This window comes from Coenobita brevimanus, chromosome 71, assembly GCF_032717465.1.
Source record: "Coenobita brevimanus isolate Jiangsu-jjx chromosome 71, ASM3271746v2, whole genome shotgun sequence".
In the NCBI taxonomy this organism is placed as follows: domain Eukaryota; kingdom Metazoa; phylum Arthropoda; class Malacostraca; order Decapoda; family Coenobitidae; genus Coenobita; species Coenobita brevimanus.
In genome coordinates this window covers 33355021-33380215 of record NC_137024.1, presented here as the reverse complement: position 1 = coordinate 33380215, position 25195 = coordinate 33355021, and the positions used below count along the sequence as shown (strand labels likewise).

General features: G+C 42.1%; 1 protein-coding gene across 1 annotated transcript in view; it reads left to right on the top strand.

Annotated features, from left to right (window-relative positions):
- Window positions 1-25195, top strand: part of LOC145406828 (serine hydroxymethyltransferase, mitochondrial-like) — a 149001-nt gene that overhangs the window by 16115 nt on the left and 107691 nt on the right. The window contains exons 2-3 of the mRNA XM_080277928.1: window positions 7732-7893; window positions 14288-14398. Of these exons, the coding sequence (XP_080134054.1) occupies window positions 7765-7893; window positions 14288-14398 (240 nt within the window). The 5' untranslated portion in view covers window positions 7732-7764. The remainder of the gene's footprint in view (window positions 1-7731; window positions 7894-14287; window positions 14399-25195) is intronic.

Below are 25195 nucleotides of genomic sequence, written 5' to 3'. Positions count from 1 at the left end.
TGGAAGAAAGATTGGGAAGGTATGAGTTAGAGCAGATGGAAGGGGTGGAAGATGTGTGTAAGATATTCATGGAAGAGATAGGCGCAGCATGTGAGGTGGTTTGTGGAGTGAGGAGGAGATGCAGGGGTGTGCAAGGGACAGTGTGGTGTAATGATGAGGTGAAACGAGCTTTGGAACAAAAGAAGAAGGCATATAATGAGTGGCTAGCAAGTAGAGGTAGGGGAGATGAGAGAGAGAAGAGAGAGGTATATGTGAGCAGGAGAAAGGAGGTGAAGAGACTGGTGAAGGAGAGTAAGAAGAAAGTGGATGAAGAATTTGGGAGGAATCTGAGTATGAAATGGAGGGAGAGTAAGAAATTGTTTTGGAGGGAGGTAAAGAAAGTAAGGCAGCGTGAAAGGGGAAATAGTAGGGGAGTAAAAGATAGGAATAATAGATTGTTGGTGGAGAAGAGAGAGAAATTGAGGAGGTGGAAGGAGCACTTTGAGGATTTGTTGAATGTAGAGAGTGAGAGCAGTGCGAGTATGAGTGGTTGGGGAATGGCTGGGAGAAGAAGAGATGAGAGGAGGGAGGAAGAAATCAGTAGGGCGGAAATAGTGGAAGCAATGAAGAAGATAAAGATGGGAAAGGGCCCAGGAATAGATGGAGTGTGTGGTGAAATGCTTAGGTATGGGGGGGAGATTGTTGTGGAGTGGATATGGAAGTTGTGTAGATTGGCTTGGAAAGAGGGAAGGGTTCCAGAGGACTAGAAATCAGGTATAATTGTTCCTTTATACAAAGGAAAAGGGGAGAGAGAAGTATGTGGTAACCATAGGGGTATTTGCTTTCTTAGTGTGACTGGAAAAATATATGGTAGAATACTCATTGATAGGGTTAGGCATGTGACAGGAGCTAGTTAGAGAAGAACAAGGGGGATTTAGGAAGGGAAAAGGGTGTGTAGATCAGATATTTGTTCTAAGATGTTTACTGGAGAAGTATCTAGAGAAGGATAAGAAAGTGTATGCTGCCTTCATTGACTTGGAGAAAGCTTATGACAGAATAGATAGGCAAGGTATGTGGAAGGTATTAAGTATATATGGAGTGGAGGGGAAATTGTTGAGTACAATACTGTGAAGAGTATGTACGAAGGAGCTAAGGCTATGGTGTGAGTGGATGGTGAGCTGAGTGAGTTCTTTAATCTCAATGTGGAACTGAAACAGGGTTGTGTGATGTCTCCATGGCTGTTTAATATATACATGGATGGGGTTGTAAAGGAGGTGCAAGGTAGAAGCAGTGGATGTGGGGGTGGCTCTAATGAATGAGGGTGAGATTTGGAAGATTCCGGTGTTGCTATTTGCTGATGATACAGTATTGTTGAGTGAAGATGAATGGGAGTTGCAAGGTTTGGTGAACGAACTTGGGACAGCGTGTAGGAAGAGGAATCTGAAAGTTAATGTAAACAAGGGTAAAGTAATGATGTTTGAGAGGAATTAAGTCACAAAATGTACAGTGAGGTTGGATGGTGAGGATATGGAGAATGTGCTTGCATTCAAGTACTTGGGTAGTGTGATGAGTAAGGATGGAACTTTTGGGGATGAAGTGCGTGAAAGGGTACAGCAGGGAAGGAAGGTTGTTGGTTCACTGAAATCAGTGATGAGAAATAGGGAGGTGAGTATGGAAGTTAAGAAGTCACTGCATGATAGTATTGTGATCCCTACCCTGACGTATGGAAGCGAGGCGTGGACCTTGCAAGAGGGGAACAAGTCAAAAGTGAGGAGAGTGGAAATGAGTTACTTGAGAGGAGCATGTGGAGTGACATGGAGGGACAGGTTGACGAATGAAGAAGTGAAGGAACGTTGTGGGGTGGATGTGGATGTGGTTGAGAAGATTAGGAGAAATACACTGAAGTGGTTTGAACATTTGGAGAGAATAGAGAATGAAAAACTGACTAAGAGGGTGTATATAGGTGAGGTGGAGGGAGGGAGAGGGAGGGGTAGACCGAGGATGAGGTGGAGGAATGGAGTTTAGAGGTATATGAGGGAGGGGGGAGTGAGTTGGGGGATGGGTAGGCAAATTGTGGGTGACAGAGTGACTTGGAGGCGTTTTGTCTGCGGCCACCCTTTGCGGTATTAGGGCGTCGGGCTATAGATAGATAGATAGATTATTTCTATTATTATTATTATTTTTTTATGCAAGGAAGAAAGAACCAAAGGCCATGGGCTTCCAAATGGTTCCATCCAAGAAAAAAAAAAAAAAAGTCAAATTCAAGATCTGTTCATTTTGAGATGCCTGGACACATTGCATTTGAAAGACTGGAAATCATAGGAGGTAGGAAATACAGGGGGGGGGGGAGATAGTTCCAGAGTTGACCTGTTGCATAAATGAAGGGCTGGGAGTGACAGTTAACTCTTGCATTAGAGAATTGGACTGAAAAAGGATGATTTGTTGCTAGACGGGTGCAATGCGCTCGTTGTGGTGGTGGAGGGGTGGAAGCAGATAGTTCAGATGAGCAGTGACCATTGAAGTAACAATAGAAAAGAGATAAAGATGCAACAATGCGGCAAAGAGACAGAGGTTGAAGGGAGCCAGTAAGAGGAGGAGAGTTAATGAGACGAAAAGCCTTTGACTCCACCTTGTTGAGAAGAGCTGTATGTGGAGAGCCTCCCCACACATGAGAGTTGTACTCCACGCAGGGGCAGATAAAACCTGTGTATAAAGTCAACAACTTTGCAAGGGTAAAGAAGGTGCGGAGTTGGCTTAGCACACCTATTCTTTTGGAAGCAGATTTTACAAGAGATGTAATATGCTCTTTCCAATATAAATTCCAGGAGAATGAAACTCCAAGTACGTTTAAAGATGATACAGGATTGAGTTGGATATTATTAAACATTAGTGGGTACTCGTGTGGAAGAATTTGATGGATTGGTAGGTATAAGAACTGAGTTTTTGATGCATAAAAAACACAATATTACTTTTATGACAGTCAGAGATACGAGCCAAGGCAGAAAGTAGGTGTGCCATAGTCTCATCCCTTATTGGTTGAAGTAACTGCTGAGATGGACACTACTTGAAGCGAATGGAAAGATGAAGGGTGGAATCCTCAGCATATGGGTGGGTAGGGTTAGATTTGCAGCTTATAAGATCATTGATGAATAGAGGGAAGAGAGTTGGCGATAGGACAGAGCCCTGAGGAACACCACTACAGTAAGACCTCATTATAACGGACTAATTGGGGCCCATGCCAATCCGAAAAAAGTGAAATTCCAATAAACGCGACACCCAGATTTCCCCCTGCTAACCCAGACTTTTTCTGATGTATCAGACATTAGTCCAAATCGCACCAAAGGTTTTTAAACTGCTTTCATTACCATTGCAGTACTGTACTGTATTATAACGTCACTACAATAATCAAATGGTATAATATACCCACCGCAAATTGACTTAGGACCTACATGCAGAATTGCTATTGGAGAGTTGTCTGTCTTTGCTTTGTGTTTACTCCTCTACCAAGTGAATTTTGGGGGCAAGAAGTAACCAGCAACTCCTCTGGTGTAGGCGGGAGGTGGTGAAACAGCATGTCAGTGCTTGCCCAGAAGCAAGAGTGGGAGTATATGTTCCTGTTGCTCCAGGCTTGCACCTCCCTCTCTTTTCGTATACATTACTGTTTGCCCTGTTATTTTCCTAGAGTCGAGTTGTCATGCCTGAAAAGCACTGCTCAAGGGATCAGAGGGTTCGTGTCATTGCATGGAGGCAGGATAATGTCCCTATCAACGCGATTTGTGAACGTACGGGACGTGCAAATTCGACTGTCATGAAGATTCTTGTTGCAGCGCGCAGCCTGCCACCTGATGTCATTCCAGTGCATAAGCATGGCGGTGGAAAGAAGAGGACGACTTCCAGAGGTACAGATATGCTTCTGAAGAGGGAAGTAATCAAGAATCCTCGACTGACAGCAGCAGAATTGAAGAGAATGCATCCCCAGCTGTTACAAGACGTCTCAGTTCAAACTATCCAACACCACTTGCAGAAGGAGCTTGGTTTGCCAAGCCGCACCGCAGCCAAGAAACTGCTTCTTACTGACTGCATGAATAAGCAGCACATTCAGTTTGCCAAGAAGTATGCACACTGAACATCGGATGAGTGGAGGAAAGTTATGTTTTCCGATGAAAGCACATTTCAAGTGTTCCAGGTGCGTTCTGCCAAGGTTCGACGCCCTGCCTCCCGTAGTCAATATGACCCTGCTTACACGGTGCTGACTGTTAAGCACCCATAATCAGTAATGGTATGGGGGTGTTTCTCAGGTGAAGTGTGAAAGAGGGGCCTCTGCTTTCTTCCAAAGAACTTGATGATGAATGGTGGCCAGTACATTCAAGTTCTGAAAGGGCAATTGTTAAACTTTTTTGCTCTTCATGGGTGTGGCTTTTTCATGCACGATTCAGCTTCATGTCACAAGTCAAGGAAGGTGACAAAATGGCTTCAGGATAATTGGATTGAGGTCCTTGACTGGCCTGGCAACAGTCCGTATCTAAATCCGATAGAAAACTGCTAGGCAGAGATTAAGAAAATCATGGCAGAGAAGAAGACATCCATTCTGGACAACCTCAAGACTGAACTGACATGTTTGGTGCAAAGAAATGTCCTTAGATTACTTTAGAGACCTAAGTGATTCCATGTCAAAACGCATCCAACTGTCCTGAAATGCAAGAGAAAATTGATTTCATATTAATGAATAGCATTTCATGAACAACCATTGTGATATGCTATGATTTCTGTGTTTTTTAACCCGTTAACTGCTCTATACAGCCTGGGCTGTTCCGAGTGCGACTGCTCAATACAGCCCTGGCTGCGCATGTGAATTTCGAATATAGTGCCATGGTAACCAAAGCCGACCCATGCAAACATGTTTGAGCCTTCAAAACTGAAACTGAAACCGAAAAAGAAAACAAAAAACATACATTCCAATAGGGAATCAGACACTTAGATGTTCATCCATGGCTTTACCAAGGTAAATATTGAGCTAATATTTCGTTACTGTATACTTTTTGGCATGTGTTATCTGAAATCCTTAGACAAAATCTGGCCTTTGGGAAATTTCATTTTTACCCCTATGTCTGCGCACCACGGACACCTCCAAAAAACCGCCATGAACAGTTAACAGGTTAATACCTTGTGGAGGGAGGGTCTAAGTCAATTTGTTGTAGCTGTATAATACCGTACTGTACATTGATAGACATTTCTTTAATTTACCTTATTGTGGTGAACATGGCTGAAGGGATCAGGCAGTCTGGACTGCTTCTGGCTTTATCTGACTTTTTCCGATATAGAAGAATTTAGTCTGGTAGCTCCTCCATTCCAATAAAAGCAAATTCCAGTCTATTGAAGTCCATTATATCGAGGTTTTACTGTATTTGTATATCTAGAATAAGAACGGTGGCCGTCCATGACAGGAGCTATAGAATGACCAGAATGGAATCTAGAGATGAAGGCACAGTTAGAAGGATAGAAACCGTAAGAGGGCAATTTGGAAATTAAAATTTTATGGCAGATTCTATCGAAATCCTTTGAGATGTCAAGTGTAACATCAAAGTTTCCACCATAGTCCCAAGAAGAGGATGACCAGGAATCTGAAAGGTAGGTGAGAAGATCACCAGTGGAGCGTCCCAAACGGAACACATACTGATGGTCAGAAAGAAGATTGTGATAGGAAAGGTGCTTTAAAATTTCTTTGTTAAGAATAGATTAAAAAACTTTTGAGATACAGGATGTTAACACAGTTGGGTGATAGTTAGAGGGTTGGGAATGGCCACCCTTCTTTGGGACTGGCTGAATGAGTGCAAACTTCCATCAAGAAGGAAAGGTACAAGTTAATAGACAAAGGCAAAAGAGTTTACTTAGGCAGGGTGTAAGCACAGAAGCACAGTTCTTGAGAGCAACAGGAGGGACCCCATCAGACCTATATGCCTTATTAGTATTGAGGCCAGTGATGGCAGAAAAATACATCAGTTGGAGGAATTTTAATGTCAGCCATGAGGAAATCAGAGGGTGGGAAGTGATTGAGGAACAGCACCGGAATTGCCTTGTCATAGGAGGAGAAAGTCTGAGTATCTGCTTTATCAGTAGAAGAAATAGCTACAGAGCCATCAGAGTGGAAAAGAGGAGGAAATGATGAGGTAAGTTGTTAGAAAAGTTTTTGGCAAGGTGCCAGAAGAGTAAGAAGAATCGAGTTAGAGAGTTCAGAGCATTTAGTACGAATGAAATTATTTTTAGCAGAGCAAAGAACAGATTTATCATGATTCCAGGGAGAAACATAAAAAAGATGAGATTCAGGGGTGGGCTGGCTCTGATACCTTTTATAGGCTTCTCCACCTTGTGGACAGCACTAGAACAAGCATGAGTAAACCAACGTTTCTTTTCATTAGTCAAAGGGTTAGGCCATGTTCTTGCTTGGCATGTTGTGTGCACATAATTTTGCTTTTGCCTGTTGGAGAACATTTAGTACTGTCTGGGACCAGTATATAGAACTGAATGTATTAGAATAATGTTCCTGCAGGCATTAATTCTTTATGACAACTTCATCCACTCAAGTTATTCACACACACACACACACACACACACACACACACACACACACACACACACACACACACACACACACAAGTTAGCCTTCATTCTCCTTTTAGCTAAATGGCATATTTTTCAAATAAGTCATATTGTATCTGAGTGCTTCTCCTCAGCTTAGGGGAGACTTTTCAAACTGAGAGGGTTTGATATAACCTCCCTTCATTAAGAAAGGCCTTTCCTAGGTGAAAATGAAAGAAAAGCATTCGGGAGCCAAATGCTAATCGCCCGCCAGAACATGCTATTGGCCAAGTTACAAGGTGGGGCCATGGGTTGGTGCCCTCCCGGGGGGGGGGGCAGCGTACGCCCTGGGGGGCTGGGGAAGGTTTCACCCTGGGGGCACAGATGGTGGCGCTCCTCTCTGGGGGGCTGGGGGGTGCCATCCCTGGAGGGTCAGAAGATTTTGGCCATATCTTGATACCCAGAAGGTTTCATATTGATAGCTCAAGCCGTTCATGAAACATACTGGTGCTAAAGGCAAGCAATAAAAACTAGTTGACCTTTGTCAGCCATTTTGATGACCTTGACCATGACCCCAACTGCCCATTTTTGAACTTGACTAAGTTTGTGGCCATATCTTGACACCATGAAGGTTTTGTGTTCATAGCTCAAGCCATTCAAGAGATATAATGGGAACACGCACGCACACACGCACACACACACACACACACACACACACACACACACACACACACACACACACACACACACACACACACACACACACACAGGCTGGCAAAAACATTTTCTCTCCGCCTTGGAAACGGCTAGGGATAATAAAGTCATCTGGAGGCAGAAGGAACAAAAGTAATATAATAGCTACTGTACATAATCTGATTCAGGGAATTCCCCCACAAATTATGCATACTGTAGAAGAGGTATTTTTGACTGTCAAGTAATGTAGTGTTGATGTATCGCAGTCTTCGTTATAAGCAAAGGATGTGTTCCAAAATATCACATCTTTTGCCATACTACAGGTACTGTAAGTCAGTGGAAAATGGCAAATCACTGGTGGTTTTATAAGTAGCAATGAAAATTTCAAATAACTTTTTCTGTCAATTGCTGTGGAATTATGGACTAGAAATAATGTAAAAGCAGCATCTCATAACCAGTTCTCACTGTGTATGTTTGTTACAGGGGTGCTGGGTTGGTGGAGGTCGTGGTGGCTTTATGTGTATGCGATGGGTATCGGGGCTGACTGGCAATGAGACCATGGCGGAGGATGACCCAGAAATGTGGCAACTGCTGCAGGAAGAGAAATACCGTCAAAAACGTGGGCTAGAACTTATTGCATCTGAGGTATGGTAGGTTATTAGTACTAGATCTTCATGTTGTAACACCTTAAGCTTGAGAATTTTATTTTTATATAGTTTTTTTGTACGCCCAGGAGAACACTTCGGTTTTTAAAAAGGTTTTTAAAGGGTAAATATAACCCCTGCTTCATAAAATCTCCCCCTGAACTGAATAAAATCAAAGACAACAAGAATAACTGAAAAATACATCATTGTTTTGGCGAGGGCAAGCAGAAAGTCAGTGGGAATGCAAGTGCCGTTTTATTGTGGTTTAAACTGGAAATGGAGCAGTGTTTGAGTGAGACAAGGGTGTAGTCCCCCTGATGAGTGAGACGAGGGTGTAGTCCCCATGACTGTTCATTATGTATAAATACAGTATTTATGAATGGGTTTATGAGAGGATTGAAGCTCAATTTGTGAGAAGGGGATGGGGATGGAAATGAGTGGTAAAGGATGGAATGTCTCAGATCTGATGTGTGTGAATAATGCTTTGTTGCTTGCTAACAGTGAACAGGAGCTTTGCAGATTGGTGCAGAGTTTTATGAATATCTGTAAGCAGTGTGTCTGAAAGTAAATGTAGATGAGAGTGAAGTGATGATTGTTGAGAGAGAAGTTAGTTCATTGTGATAAGCAAGTGAATGGAGAGAGAGAAATTAGTGAGGGAGTTGAGTGCAGTAATAGAAAAAGGAGGAATAAAGAACATTGAATATCACAAGGAAGTATGGTGGATGTGGTTCTATAGAACTTGAGAGCACACAAGATCTGATTGTGTTAAGATATGTTAGCACATACATTAATGGATGGGTGTGAGACTTTGGTGTGGTATAAAAAAAAATAAAAAAAATCAAGATGATTACAGTATTGAGAAAGATATGTGGGGTGTGCTGAGTGGATAGGGTAAGAAGTAAAGTGATTCATGAAGGACATGGAGAACAGAAGTCTGTTGACAGCATTGATTAAAAGAGTGTAATTAGATGGTATGGTCATATAGAGTGTGTGGATGTAAATAGGGTGGCAAAAAACGTTTTTTACGAAGGTGGAAGCAAGTAAGATTAGATAAAAAAGAAGGTGGATTGATATGGTTAATGAGTATTTAAGAGCACAAGGTATGGAAGTTGATAAGGCTTGGGAACTAACAGTGTGTACTGAGGAGCACATGACGAGGGTTTGACATTCTACTTTTTAGTATACTACCTCTTTACTTTGATACGTGCTCTGTTTCTAGCCTTCAGGTGCCATTCTGCATTTGTCATTAAATGAGGCTTTCTTCTTTTCCATTCTGCATTTGTCATTAAATGAGGCTTTCTTCTTTTCTGTCCCTGATGAGTATTTTGGGATATGCCTGGTAACCTTTTCCTTGTAACCCCTCATTAAGATTTCATACTTTCCATGAATGTTTTCAGTCGCTTCCATCTGGCTCCAGTCAAGGTCTCCAGAATATCTTCACAAGTCATCAAAACCCTATCTATTGTCAGACGCCATAATCCTGTAAGGGGTGGCCATTTGACTCTGAGTTACTTGTTTTACAGGGAGGGGCACTAACCCTCCACTAACCCACTTGTTGACACGTAGGGAGCACGTATGGTTTGGTTATATGGTTACCACCCAGTGTTGTAAATGGTTTCTTGGCTTACAGGAAACCATTTGGCTTGTCACTTAATGTAAAGCCACCTGTAATGGAAAGAAAAGCAATGAGAAGTGACAGGAAAGATGGGAGAAATAGGAAGAGAGGAGGGCAGGCACAAAAGAAGAATGATAAAGGCTAAGGAGGAAGTAGGCAGCACTACATCAAGTGAGTGGATGATGGTCGCCACCACCTATCAAAATCCATTCTACATAATTATACCTGTAGTAGCTTGTATATTTGTTTTTATCCTGATTACCTTCTATGACCACATTCTGTGACTGGGTATTCACTGTTTCTCATCGGGCACTGGTACTGAATGATCTAGATGTTGTTGGGATCCTTTAGAAGACAGTGTCTAACCTTGATAGTTGTTCACTCCCCCAGACTCCTGCATTTTCTCTAATATGTTGGGTTAACGCATTTTCTGATAGTCTATGGGCTGTTTTCATGGTGGTCCCTAACCTTCTGGGCCCGAGCATGGGCCAGATCCAAACCAAAAGCACTTTTGATTTTCATGGTGCCCCCAGATGATTTTTCAGGAGCTTACCAACATGGGGATATCTGCCTGTGTTAATGTGTTAGGATTGGTAATTCTGGGTGGCCAAAACATGGATGTGATAAACTGTTACAAGAAAAAGACTCCTCACCCAGCACCTCCTATATGTTGAGAATATTTAGAAATTATAATGTGATGAATGTGGTGAATGGCTTGGTTGGAAAATCCAATTCACATAACTCTTACTAATATATTCAGGATTGAAAAAATTAATCTGAAGACAACAAAAATAAAGAATAAGAAACTTCATCATGTGCCTACTTGAAACATTGGAAGTAAGTTGAAATGTGACGAATTTTGAGTGTTGTAAGAAAGGCATAAGTAAAAGTAACTGTGGAGAAGTAACAAATATATAATAGTGCATAATGACTGATGATTTAGTTTATTAATGGCTATAGTATTGCCATATTTTGTGGCATCTAAGATGCCCTTTTTTTTTTTTTCTAAAAATTACCTGAAATAGCCCTATATGTCCTCAAGGCACGACGTGATGAAGAAGCTAGGGGTTGGCTTGGTTCAGTTTAGAAGAAGCTCTTATACAAATGATTGCATCACTGCTTGGTAATCACAGATAGTTTCTGGATTATAAAGACTGTTGATTTAATGTAAAAACATATTGCAGTTCAGTATATACTCAGTAGAATTCAGATATCCTCAGGATGAACACACAGAGCATTCGTAGTATGTTTACTACTGGCCATGTGGCAGTGTAGCAGTTTAGCAGTGTAGCGGTTTAGGATAGCAGTTTAGTGTTACAATAGTTTACTATCTAGCATACACCCTGCTCTGATGAGCTAACATGATCTCTGGTGAACTGCTAGTTACCTTTCTAAAAGGCAGTCATGATCACTTCACTGGCTGTCTATACTCACTAATTAGCAAAGCAATCATGCTGGGGAGATGCTGGCTACTGAGATGGTATTAGAGTCATCTTAAACTTTTGTTACATTAGAAATTCAATCACCCTTGTTAGACTGGCCTCTCTTACTGATATTTTGTTTCATTTGAAGCAAGAGTATTGTAGAAGGAAAGTCCTATATTAGTTAAAACAGGAAAAACAATTTTAATGTTTTATAGTACAGTCTAAAATTACAGCTACACTGCTATGACTAGAACAATTTTACAGTGGCTGAGCCACTCTGGGCTCGGCCAAGTACAGTGCCGTACTTAGTTATGAAAATGGAATAAATTTACTGAGTAGCATAATTAATTCAGTACTTGAAATTAGCAGTGCTTTATGGGTGTTCATAACAACGTACGCCATTTTTGTTGTTTTCACACCATAATCACCAACATAGCGGTCATTGATCACTCCTGTTCACCGTCTGCCTCACTGCTGTCCTGGCAGAGCTGATTGATTGATTGACTGATTGAAATTTTAATTGTTGTAAAGGTATACAAAGCTATCATGCTCAGCATGGGTAAATGCAGACCAGTGTTCTTACCTAATTGTTCTTACCTAATTGTATCTTTACAGGAATGAGTCAAGCTCGTACTGTCCCGTGTCTTAAACCATATTTATCGTACATATCCTTAAATTTGTGAATTGTTTTGGCACACACTATTTCATTCGGTAGTGCATTCCATTGATCAATTGCTCTGTTTGGGAAACTGAATTTCCTTACATCTTTATCACCTCTCTTTTTATGCAGTTTTTTGCAGTGTCCTCTTGCTGATGCTTCTCCATATGTTAAGTAATCATTTATGTCTATTTTCTCCTTCCCTGATATGCACTTACATAGCATTATCATGTCACCTCTTTTCCTTCTCTCCTGTAGTGTTGGTAGATTCAGTTTATTTAGTCTTTCTTTGTAGCTTAGGTCCCTTAAGCTTGGTATCCATCTTGTAGTGGCCCTTTGAACTTTTTCAATCTAGTCTATGTGCTTTTTGAGATGAGGACTCCAGACTACTGATGCATATTCCAGGGTTGGTCTAATGAATGATGTTATTATCCTTCTTAGCATGTCTTCATTTATGTATGTGAATGCTGTTCTCATATTTGCAAACAGTGTATACATGTTCCGTACCTTCTCGCTGATGTGGTCAGCCGGAGATAGTCTGTTACTGATAATCACACCTAGGTCCTTCTCTCTTTTTGATGTGTATAGGGTTTTATTTCCTAACTTATAATCCCAATCAGGTCTTTTTCCACTTTTACCAAACTTGATTACATGACACTTGTCCACATTGAATTCCATTTGCCATGTACTACTCCATTCATGAAGTTTATTTAATTCTTCTTGTAGCTCTTTACAAGAGTCTGTGTTAGTAATTCTCCTTTGTATTTTTGCATCATCTGCAAACATATTCAGATAGCTCTCATTTCCAGTGTTACTGTTTATATCATTAATATACACTAAAAACATGATTGGTGCCAGCACTGAACCCTGTGGTACTCCACTAGTCACTTCTTTCCATGATGAGTAGTTTCCTCATAGTACTGTTCTGATTTCTCTTTTTATGAGAAAGTCTTGCATCCAACAAAACAGTTTGCCTCGAATTCCTCCTTGATGGTACAGTTTCCATAAAAGTCTTTGGTGTGGTACTGTGTCAAAAGCTTTCTTGAAATCTAAATAGATACTGTCCACCCATCCTTCCCTTTCCTGTATTGTGTTTGTTACTCTGTCATAGTAGCTCAACAGATTAGTAACACATGATTTTCCTTTTCTGAAACCAAACTGTCTTTCTGTTATCATACTGTGTTCTTCTAGATGATATACCCAAGCTTTTCTTATAAGCTTTTCTAATACCTTGCTTACAACACTGGTCAGTGATACTGGTCGGTAGTTGAGTGGATTTTGTCTGTTTCCTTTCTTGAATAGGGGACAATATTTGTGTGTGTGTGTGTGTGTGTGTGTGTGTGTGTGTGTGTGTGAGAGAGAGAGAGAGAGAGGGAGGGATAAAGTTTGTGAGGTAGAGCCAGGATTCTGGGATCTTGAATGGTGAATGAGTGAGTGGCTTGTTGCATTGGGCATGCAGATGATAGAAATCCCATGATTGTGCACCCTCTTTCCTTGCTTTCTGGGCCTTACCTCCCCCCATCCTTAGATGGGAAAAAGAGATCAGGATGATTATGATAGACAGTGATGGTGAACTTGCATATTGAGCATATGGAAATCTGAATGAGAATGAAACTTCATTTAGAGTGTATGGAAGTCAATAGATTTTGTCAGTTAGTAATCACTGGCCATTCATATTGTCCATTTTGGTAACATTTGTATTTCAAAAGAGTCTCTGATGGTTGGGTCAGTAATTTGTGCTTCTTCCAATCATCCTGACCTGGACTCAGTCTTAGCCAGGAGCAGACATCGTGGAGAGGAGAAGTACAAGTATGTCCATTCGTGTGTCCTCATATGTTATCACAGTGTCAAAGTTTCATCAGTTATAGACTGTCACTTGGAAATATAGCAACTCCAACATAATTTCCACATGCACTTCTAACTCTACATTTCATAAGTCTTCCACCTACTGTATACCCATGCATGAAGCATTGGCCAGGGGTAGGTCATGTCAGTAACAAAGGGGTGATCCATGGTTCCAGAGATCAGTTGCCTTTCAGGACCTGTAAGACATGGCATGATCTTGTATACAGCAGTTAAGCTGCCTGCCCATGTTAGGCATGTGCAAGATGGTTGCTACAACTTACACTGTACATATATAGGCACAGGTATTCATCTGTTAAGAATTTCTGATATAATTTTTGCCATGCACTGTATCATTTTGTGTGCTGATGATACTGTGATGATTGCATCTAGTTAACTTGAGTTTTGCAGTTAGTTTCTGAGTTCTTTGTAAATATTCCATGTATCTCTTGTTTGTTTCCTTTATATTAGTCCACAGTGCATTACAGGAAAAATTGTCTTTTTAAAATTAGTTGCTGGCTGCGAAGTTGATTTGTCAGTTTTACCCAGTTATAATACCAGTTGTTTGGAAAAAGTTGTAATTACTAAAACATCCTTGACTCATGACAAGGACTGCCTGAACTGAAATGCTCTTTCATTTTTTTGAATTTTTGTGATAACACAGTAACTAGTGGTAAGTTTATTTTATGTCAGTAATGTGTTCCAAAGTAACAATATTGTAAATTAATAAATCAACATTATAAGTAGCAATGGAATCTTAATAGCATTCTTTTTTAATTTATTGGGAACATAGGTACAAAGAAAAAAAATGCAACATATAATGCAGGTGTGTACTGAAATATTTATCCACTTTCAGAACTTCTGTACACAATCTGGTCTGGAGGCATTGGGGTCATGTCTGAACAACAAGTACTCTGAAGGTTACCCAGGTCAGAGGTACTATGGTGGCACCGACATCGTTGACAAGGTAAGAATCAGGCATGGACAAAAATGACAGTGTTGCAAAAGGAAATGAAGCAGGTGATACTTTGAGAGGTGAATGGATGGATGCATATGGCAAATGAATATGCAAGATAATGAGGTATTATTCAAAGGAGCACATGACAAAGGTTTGGAAATCCATTTTAATATGATAGTATGATAAACTGATTGCCTGGTAGGTTGTGTGATGTGTGTCTTGAAAGAATTGATATCAAAAGTTTGCAGATGGTTTGACCTGCAAGGTGGCTAGGATTCCAAGGGCTTGAGTGATGTGTAAATGATTGTTTGGCCCATTCCACTGGGTATATTGTTGATGGTTCTCCAGCTTTCAGACTCCCTCTTTTCTTGTCACAGTTCTACCTCACCCTATCCTTAGGTGGAAAAAACACTCAGGATGATAATGATTATTAACCCCTTAACCGCGGTGCGTCACTTTCGTGATGCTTGGGAGCAAGGGATCATACCGCGGGGCGTCGCTTTTGTGATTCTTTGTTATTTTGAATTCACCCGGGCTTCCAAGTGGGGGCGTGTATCATCTATCAGTACTGCCAATGTCCAACACTAGTCAGCACTCCTAATCTCATCTGTACTCCCATCCATTGTTGACAATTTAGCCATTTCTCCCTGTTCTTGACTCCCCTCCCTGCCCCCCCTCCATTACCCTATCCTCTCGCCTGCCCGGCCGTGCTACGCTAAGTAAATCTTCCCTGGAATTTTTCACTGATTTCATCCATTGAAATAAGCCCTATGTCCTATTTTTATACCAAATAATAAATACAAGAAAGAAATAAGGCAAGTGAGAGTGCCATACACCTGGAATTGGCTAATTATCACCTGACAACACCTCACGTGCACTCGTTCGCTAATTTTCGCTGTTTTTTTCCCCTTGAAATATGCCGTATTATCTATTTTCGTAATAAATATACATGTAAGGAGGGAAGGGAGAAGCCTAAGTGATATTTACATTCACCTGGAACTACCTAATTTATAATGTATTGTCTAGATTTCCTGCCAATCATTTCAGTGCTAGACATAGCTGTTTCAAGAGCTAACATTGGTAGCTCTGAATAACCCCTAAATAGGCCTCCACCCCGGCCCTCCGTTATCAGTTTACTCTCATCTTCCGAAGTGAGAGTACGTATGTTTCTTCTTGCTGACTTCAAGGACTCTTTTCACCCCCATGCAAAGGGCCCTGTGACCTTTACCCTCTACTAAACCTCGTGTGGAAAGAGGTAAAGGGCTGACAATTGATAAGAGAGTGACTACGATCTTTCTATTGAGTAAAACAGTGCAAGTGGAATTGTAAATAATGTGTAAATAATGTGTAAACAGCAAGTGAAAGTAATGAATGTAAATATACGTGAACAATGGAAAATAGTTTTATAAGTTACTTCAAGTGACAGTGCATAACACAGTGTAAATAAAATAGAAATGTAAATAACGTAAATAAAATAGAGAACGTAAATAGAAATGTAAATGAGTAGTATTATAAGAATACGAGTATATACCCTAGGAGTAATGAAAGTGAAAGTTTCACTCTAGCATGTCTGAATGCTATGAGTTATGAGAGTGAAGATGAAAGTGACATTCACTCTCAATGCTAGTAAACAGGACGAGAAAGTGAATGCTACGTATTTTACTGAAAGAAATTGAATCCCTACAGTGACAATAAACTAATACTACTGAAGGAAACTTATGGATAAAGACTGTAGATATATATAAGTGTTATATAGTAATAGAAATATAAAGTGTGAGGGGTTTTATGAATAATAAATGACAGAGTACCAAGAGCGAACGAGTGCCAGTGCGACGATCAGACGCGCTCGTAATTTCCATTGCTTTCACAGTGTTTTTTTTTTTGAGTATGGATCCCAAACTACTTGAAAATTGTAGAATAGTGTTTATAGTGTTTGTATCTGGCTGTGGTAATCATATTACGGGTTGTCGGGAAGTGTAAAGTGGAGACTTCGTTACCCTACTTCAGAGGTCTCCACAAGTCCTACGGTAACCGACGAAGGCTCAACAATCATTCCAGGAGAAAGCTGAAGGTATGTGCCATAAGCATATGTAATTTTATTATTCTAGGACTAATAACTGATTTTTGGCAAATATTTTTTGAGAGTCTGTCGGAGCCCAAATAACCCCACGGGACACGCAAGTCATTGGTAAACAAGCCCGCGGTGTAGGGGTTAAGGACCTGGCACAGTCAGAATGTCAGTTGTGCAAAAGTAAGTGAATCAGGTGATATGTTTAGAGAGAGAATTGGGAGGGATTATGGAAGCATTATGGTGGAGAACAAAAACTGTTGAATAGTGTAAATAGTTTTCACAGTGTTAACAAGGAATATGTAGGGTAGGTGAATGTTTGAATGGGACAAGGGTGTGTGATCTCCCGTGGTTGTTTAGTATGTAATGATGGATCGTGGGAAAGCTAGTGGGGGAGCAGGTTCCTCCTTCTGAAGAAATTTTTTGGGAAATTTGTTAGGTATTGCAGTTTCTTGGGAGATTTGGTAAATATTACAGTTAGAGAGAGGGAGAGAGAGAGAGAGAGAGGTGAGACCTTTTGGCCCATGATGAGGTTATCTGTTGGAGGTAGGGGGGGGGAATGGAGAAGCTGATTATACAAAGATCTAACCAATGTATAAGAGAAGAGGAATTAAAAGAGGATGGCACTCCCTCACACACCACATCATCTGGTTAGCCTGGCTTGAATAAGACAGAATAAACACTAGGCTTGTTAGAAAGAAAAAAACATAAAAATTTCTTAGGCAGAAGAGAAATGACTGTGCACTATGTAAGCTATTCGACAGATCTGTAAAAAGGAGTGTTGCACAGTCGCCAAGTGTTCTCATTATTAAGTAGTATCATGCACTCATCATACACTTCATCCTTGAAATAAATAAGACTCATTTAGTTATAGCCATTAGTCACAAGATATTTTCCCTGCCAAATTGAAAAACCAAGCAGTTAGTGAGGTGAGGAGAGTGGTGGCTGAACAGAGAGACGTGGACGGGAGTGTTAATGAACAGTACAAAGCCCTGAAGACCACCTCTTGAGAGTTACTGATTCAGTATGTGGATAGACAAGAGGCCCACCAAGACATAAAGTGACATGGTAGGAGGAGGGTGTAGGAGTTGCAGTTAAGGGTAAATAAAGGCTTTTCCTGGAATGGGAGAAGGGTGTTAACAAAGAGGAATACTTTGCTGCCACACATAGGGCTAGAAAAGAGGTTTAGATGGTGAAGTCGGAGTCATAGAGACTTTTACTTGGTAACCTAAATTGTGTGGAAGGGAAGAATATGATTTTTAAGGTGGCAAATCAGATGAAAAGAAAAAATAGGTATATCATAGGTGAGCAGTGTGTAAAGAATGATGAAGGAAGGGTAGTGGTGAACAGTGGGGATATTAAAGACACATGGAGAGAGCATTACAGCCGGTTGTTGAATGAGGAGTTTGGCTGGGACTGGGAAGGTTTGGAGCCAGCAGATCCAGTGTTTGGCCCTTGGCCTTTGATTGACCCTGCAACTGTGAGCGGGGCAATAGGCAGGATGCAGATGGGAGGTGGGGAAGGCAGCAGGTGTGTCTAGGTTGATTGCTGAAATGTTGAGATAGGAGTAAGGCTCGTCACTGACCTCATAAATACAATTATATGTGAGGATGTTGAAGAGTGTAATTGTAATTTTGTACAAGAGGATGGGTGATGCCCTGGAAAGAGGAAATTATAGAGGCTCAAAGTTTTTAGACCAGATTATGAAGGTAATGGAGAGAGTTTTAGAAGGTATGATTAGAGATAGAGTGAATATTGATTAGATGCAGTTTGGGTTTATGCCAGGCAGGGGGACCACTGATGCCATGTTCATTGTTCGACAGCTTCAGGAAAAATATATAGGAAAGAAAAGGGAACTGTGCTTTGTTTTTGTTGATTTGGAGAAGGCCTTTGGCAGTCCATAGAGAGGTGGTGAAGTTGGCAAGGAGAAGGCTTGGGATTGAGGAGTGGCTGGTTAGGGTGGTTGTGGCCATGTATGTGGGTGCTTGCACCCAGGTAAGAGTGAATGGAGATTTGAGTGATGAATTTTCTGTGAACGTAGGTGTGCATCAGGGGTCAGTTTTGAGTCCCTTGTTGTTTATCATTTTACTTGAAGCCCTCTCATGTGACTTCAGAAATGGACTTCTGTGGGAAATGTTGTATGCTGATGATTTGGTGTTGATTGCAGAGAATGAAAGGGAGGCGAGGAAAGATTTAGGAAGTGGCGAGGTGGTATGGGGCACAAGGGCTTTAGAGTAAATGCAGATAAAACAAAAGTTATGATATCTAGGGTTGGTGGCAGTACTGCCAAAGAAGGAGAGTGGCCTTGTGCAATCTGCCACAAGGGCATGGTAAGTAATTCCATCATGTGCAGTGTTTGTGATAAGTGGGTGCATAAGAGATATAGTGGTATTAAAGGTAGACTGCGAGATAATGCTGATTTTATGTGTGGGGTGTATCGGGGAGAGCAGGTGGAGATTGTCAGGCGTGAAAGGATTGAACTTGCTGGTGAGTCTCTTGAGTGTGTGGAAGAGTTTTGTTATTTGGGAAACATGTAATGTGTTGGAGATGGGGCTGGAGTTAGCTCTGTGGATAGAGTGAGGAGTGGTTGGAAGATGTTCAGGGAGCTGTTGCCTCTCCTGACATTGAGAGGGCTTTCCCTCCCTGCTAAGGGATCTTTGTATACGACATGTGTTAGGAGTGTAATGCTGTATGGTAGTGAGTCCTGGGCAGTAAAGGAAGAGGATATTCGCAGGCTCTAACATATAGAAATGACAATGATTAGGTGGATGTGCAGTGCGTCCTTGAGTGCAAGGCCAGGGGGGAGGGCTGGGGCAGGTTTACGATAGAAGAGTTGAGAGGTAGGATGGGACTGGAGTGTATTGGTGTTGTGATGAGGAGAGGTAGATTGAGATGGTTTGAGCATGTGGAGAGGATGGGGGATGATAGTTGGGTGCAGAAAGTGAGAAGTGTTAATGTTGGGGGTAGATTAGCGATAGAAGAGTTGAGGTCATTAAGTGTGACCTCAGGGTTACAGGACTAAATAGGGAAGCTGCCAGAGATCGAGCAACATGGAGAGCTGCCATTAGGTGACCAAGGCTGATGCATGCAAGCATGTTGGAGCCTTCAAAAACGAAAGCAATGAAAATAAAATTTTTAAAATGAATCAGTAGTTCTCGCACTAACTACTGCTGCTAGTAGCTTGTGCTATTGTTCTACTATTTGTTTCATCTGTTTGTAAAGGCTCCATAGTGCTTGCATGCGTTGGCCTTGGTCACCTAATGGCGGTTGTCCGTGCTGCTTGATCTCTCGCAGTTTCCCTATTTAGTCCCTTATCCCAGAGGTCACAATGACCTCGTCCCAGGTCTTTTTTGGTCTGCCTCTTGCTACTCTACCCGTAACATTAACATGCTCAAACTCTGGCAGCCTCCCTTATCCCTGAGGTCGCACTCTGTGACCATGTTCCAGGACTTTTTCGGTCTGCCTCCTGCACCCCTACCCCAAGCATTAACACTTCACACTGTCTGTGCGTAATTGTCAACCCCCATACTCTCCACATGCCTAAACCATCTCAGTCTACCTCTCCCCATCACAGCATCAATACACTCCTGTCCCATCCTACCTCTCAACTCTTCCATCGTAACCTAGTCCCCCCAGGCCTTGTACTCAGGAATGCACTACACATCCACCTAATTATTGCCATTTCTGTATGACTGAGCCTGCAAATATCCTTTTCCATTACCGCCCAAGTCTCACTACCATATAACGTTATGTCATCATTTGCTGAGTGGAGACAATGACACCACTGACTTACGCACTTACTTACAGTGTGTCCTTGATAAACGAAAGGGACAAGGACCGAAAAACCCTTTTGTACTTCGAAATTTTGTATATTGGAACAATTTTCCCCATTGAAATATACTTAGAAAGGACCCCCTCGGACCCCCTCGGACCCCCCACCTAAACTTTACTCTTCCTATTTTGAAGTAAGTAATACCTGTAGATGTAGGGAACGTGGTGGCCATTTTCTTGTACATCTCCTTTTTCTTGGTCACAGTCCCAGCAGTGGAAGCTGCAAGGCCTAAAGCACGCCCAATCTCCGAGACTCCCTGCCCCTCCTCGTGGTGTCTTATAATTTCCAATTTCCTCTCCAGAGTTAGAGCACGGTGCTGCTGCTTCTCTGCAGCAGGCTCCCCCGATGCTGGAGATGATGCAGGACATTTGGGAGGCATGTCTAAACAGTACAAAAAGGTGAAGAGAGAAATGAAAAGGTGTAGAGCTGCAAAAACATCCTCACGTACAGCGAAGCTGCGAGGAGGGCCATGGGCTCGATTCTGGGACAACTCGCCGTGAAGTCAATTCGCATCAAAACGTGGACAATTCCCCGTCAGGACAATTTGCACCCAAGACGATTCCCCATCATTCCATAAATATGCTTAATATTAATTGATTAATACTATAAAAACTAATTTCATGGGGAACTATCAACAGAGTAGGCTTTGGATATTATGTACACTGTAATTTGCACTTGTAGTCAATAATTAACTTGCTTCTGCCACGTTGTAGTTGACTTTGAATTATAATCTGGCGTCTCATAGCTGTCTTCAGTAATTTTTATTGGAATTTTTGGATGCAGTAGGTTGAGATTGATTGATTAGCTGAGAATGTAGATGTAATATGAAGATTATTCGTATAATTTTAGATTATGTTGAAGGTTCACTTGAGGTTTTAGGCATTTATATAAAGGCCAGTGTCTCATATGTAGCCTCATATGATGAAGTGAAACATCGTACGTCACCTGAGTCACGTTTCAGTATACTGTACACTCAGTCCTCGTAAATCGCGGCAATTTGGGTCTGGACCACTGCCGTGATTTACAAATTCTGTGGTTTATAAATAATAACTCTTATGTGAAAAATTAATATGGATCTGGACTTTGGCCAACCATCCCCCACAACACCCTACCTACACCTATCTAGGCACCATCAAACACAAACATACAAATTTAGGAATATTCAGTGCATGTATGAAATAGAAATAAGCCATGTTAAGGGATCTCACCTTAATCCTATGACAATATTGCTTAAGTGAATGGAGTGTGGTGGTGTTGGGAAGAACTTAGAACCTCTTAGCATGAGGTGGGGGTGCTCCCTCATGCTGTTCTCCCTTCTCCAGCTCCTCTGCCTCCCTCAGGAAGCCCTCAAAGTCTGCCTCAGAGATGACAGATGCTACGTCGTCCACGTCCTCTGTGTGAAGGGCCAGGCTGTGGTTCAGGCTCAGCTTCTGCCCTTACCCGGGCAAAATAGTGGGTGATGAGTTCCTGATGTTTCTCATTAACTCTACGATTATGCAAATCCTTGTAAAAACGCACAGCTTTTTCTAGGTGACCAATACTCTCACTACACCTTTCCTCATCACGTTCAGTGGATTTCACAATCTCCTTGGCCAAGTCTACGTAAACAAGCAAATCACTGAGCTTCTTCATAGAAGGCTCGCCACGTTCCTGCTCATTCACTTCACTCACTTCACGGTTAGTTTGCCTTTCCAAGTGCTCGTCGTCTTCTATAACAGCCTCCACGACAGCCTCAGCATCATCAACCTTCTCAGTAATCACGTCCATTATGTCACTAGCTGACACTTCACCACAGCCCGGCAGATTCCGAGCTAGTTGAACAACAGCCTGTACGTTGTCCTCTACACTCTGAGTTGGCGCGTTGTCACTCGTGAGGTTAGGTAGGAGAAAGCTTCAGGCACGTGCAATCGTTGCAACATTAAGGTTGCCCCAGGCCTCTAGTGGTGCGTCGATAGAGTCCTTGATGTTAAATTTCCTCCAGAACTGGTACACAGACACCTCCCGACTTTCTCCGGGGTCAGGCTCAACAACACCGACCTTTGTCTCACTGTCCCTGCTGTCTGCCGTGATCTCTCTCAGCAGCTGCTGCTCCGGTGCATCGTCGATGACAGCTAAGGTACTCTGGCGATAAAATAACGGTGTAAAACAGCTTCGTATTCGCTATTATCTCCTGGTCAAGTGGCTGGAGAAGAGAGGTAGTGTTGGGTGGGAGGAACATAACTTTGACGTTGGGGTGACATGATGTTAGGGCTTGTGGGTGAGCAGGAGCGTTGTCCATGAGCAGCAACACACTGAACGGCACTTTAACACGCTTGCAATGAGCCTTCGCATCCTCAACAAATCTGTCAAACCAGTCCACGACTAAGCCTGTGGTAGCCCAAGCCTTAGCCTGCTGACGCCAATACACTCCTGATTGGTCCATGTCTTCGAGGTTGCGGATGGCGTGGGGTTTTCTTGTCTTATTAATTACAAAAGGCTTCATCTTGAATGATCCCTTGACATTGGTACAAAAAATGACTGTGTAGCGCCTCTTGTCGAGCTTCCTTCCCCGGGCCTTTCAGTGTTGACATGGGATGTATGTGGTGCTAGGCAGCTTTTTCCGCTGGAGTCCAGTCTCGTCCAAGTTGAAAACAGTTTCTGCTGTATAACCCCTCCTCCTCCATAACTGCCTGGAGGACGGTTGGAAAGTCCTCTGCCGCCGCCATGTCAGCAAACACTCTCTCTCCAGTCGTGTGCATGTTCTTCAGGTGCTTCCTTGTCAGAAAGTTAGACAACCACCCATGGCTAGCATGGAAGGGCTTAGGGGGGTTGATACCGAGCCGCTGACTTGCCATTTTGTGAAAACTCTTAGCCTTCTTCCTGATGACTGAGCCGTCGACTGGAATATTCTTCCTTGCCTGCCTATGGACGAACATCTCCAGACATCTTTCTGTCCAAATTACTGCCTCGTCTCTGCACGGTACCTGGCCATCAATGAGCCGTTCCTTAAGCTTTGATGCACTTCTTCACTTTCTCCCTGTTTTTGTAGATCGTCCTTATGGTCGACTTGTTCTGCCCAAATTCTTTTGCCAGCCTTGCAAACTTCTCTCCTTTCTCAACATGACTAATGAGCTCCAAACATTGATTGTACGACAACGGCGGATGCTTCTTGATGCCATGCTGTTTAGAGCGCTTCATCAGGGGTTCGGGAGGGGCCATGGAAGGTAGGAGGTGGGGGGGAAAGTGCACAAAAAAAGGCAGGTAGCTCTCGTACTCCACGGCGATGCTCTGTAGTGTGCGGGTTGGCAGGAGGAACAACAACAACATGGCGGCATTAGTATGCACACTTGCCACCAGGGACGGGTGGTGATTGGTTGTTGGGTCGCGATTTTCAAATTGAATGCCGCGGTTTACGATTCACCTCGGAAAAGGCCCACTTCGGTGCCTAGATCTGCGATTTTCATGACTTAACAGCGATTTAAGGGTGCCGGCAGTCTGATAGCTACTTAGCTGTGATTTACGAATCCGTGATTTATAAACACGCTATTTACGAGGATTGAGTGGACAGTATTTATATTTTTTCCGTTAATGCCAACTATTTGATGCCGTATTTTACATTTATTATGAAAAGAATAATTCATCATCATCTTTATAACTCATACAACTTGAAAACTAATATATTTGCTAAATAAACTGCAATGTAAATAAATGACGGGGAATCATCCTGACAGCGAATTGTCCCGAAACCATGGACTCAGCTGAGAAGCGCGCAAAAAATTGTTTACCAGAGAGGGGTTAGTTCGTTTCCTCGCCGCAAACGAGCACCCATTTTTCATATTCCCTTTCGTATCGCTTTTTGTATCATTGAGACAGATACTTTCGTATTGTGGAATTTGTCCTATATTCATCGCTTTCATAACGTTGAAAATTCGTACTTTGGGTTTTCATTTATCAGGGACTCACTGTACCTACCTACCTACCTACCTACCACCCTGTCTGCTTAACCACTGCTGCCACCAGTATCGATTTAAGTCATAGCCGAAACGTAGATAATCGCATAGAGAGATAGGGAGGTTGGTAGTAATTGTAGATTGTCGAAGCACCGTCAATATAAAGTCGTGAGGCATTGTATGGCGCGAACTTGTTACCAGCGTCAAAGGATGTAGGAGAGGGGTTTGATTAGATAGAGAAAGTTGTTTGGTTGTATCGTCGATGGGAGTGGTACCAGGAGAGAGAGTAATGGTGAGGCATTGTAGGAGATGTCAGTGTAGGTCGTCTCTGTCGCACCTTCCTCTCTTGTATCGTAAGTGAAGGTGATGAATAGGCATATTGGGGTTGATGGAGTTTATTGTGAGACAGATAAGTGAATGGAAAGTTAAAGAGCTTGATGAGACCTTTTTTGCGAGCTAATGCCTTTCCACTCTCTCTGTAGCTCGTACTCTCCTTGTCCTTCCTTCTTGTCTGGCTGTCTCTGGCTCTCTGCATCTCCGACATGTGATTTCGAACTTATATCCCCTTCTGTGTGTGTGTATGTATGTGCATGTGTGTGTCGGTCAAGTTTCCAGCACCTGATCAAAAGGTGTTTGGCATTCTTAGTTAGTCTAGGCTAGGGGATGTGTAGTTATCTCCTTCAGGAAAATTTCAGACATAACTACCTGTTTTACATATTTTTCCTATAGCTATATACTTACATAATTACATACAGTATAGTGTTGTGTCATAACATAATAATGCCTGCACATCGCTCGGTCATGCCAAACTGTTTTATCCACGACGTCTGTATATATTACAGTTTTACAAAGCCTGTAGTGATATGGTACATTGGTATGAACATACTGAACAAACATACATGGTATTCATCATAATACAGGGAGTTCCTGATAAACGAAAGGATAAGGTACCTTTAAAATCTTTCGTATATTGATTT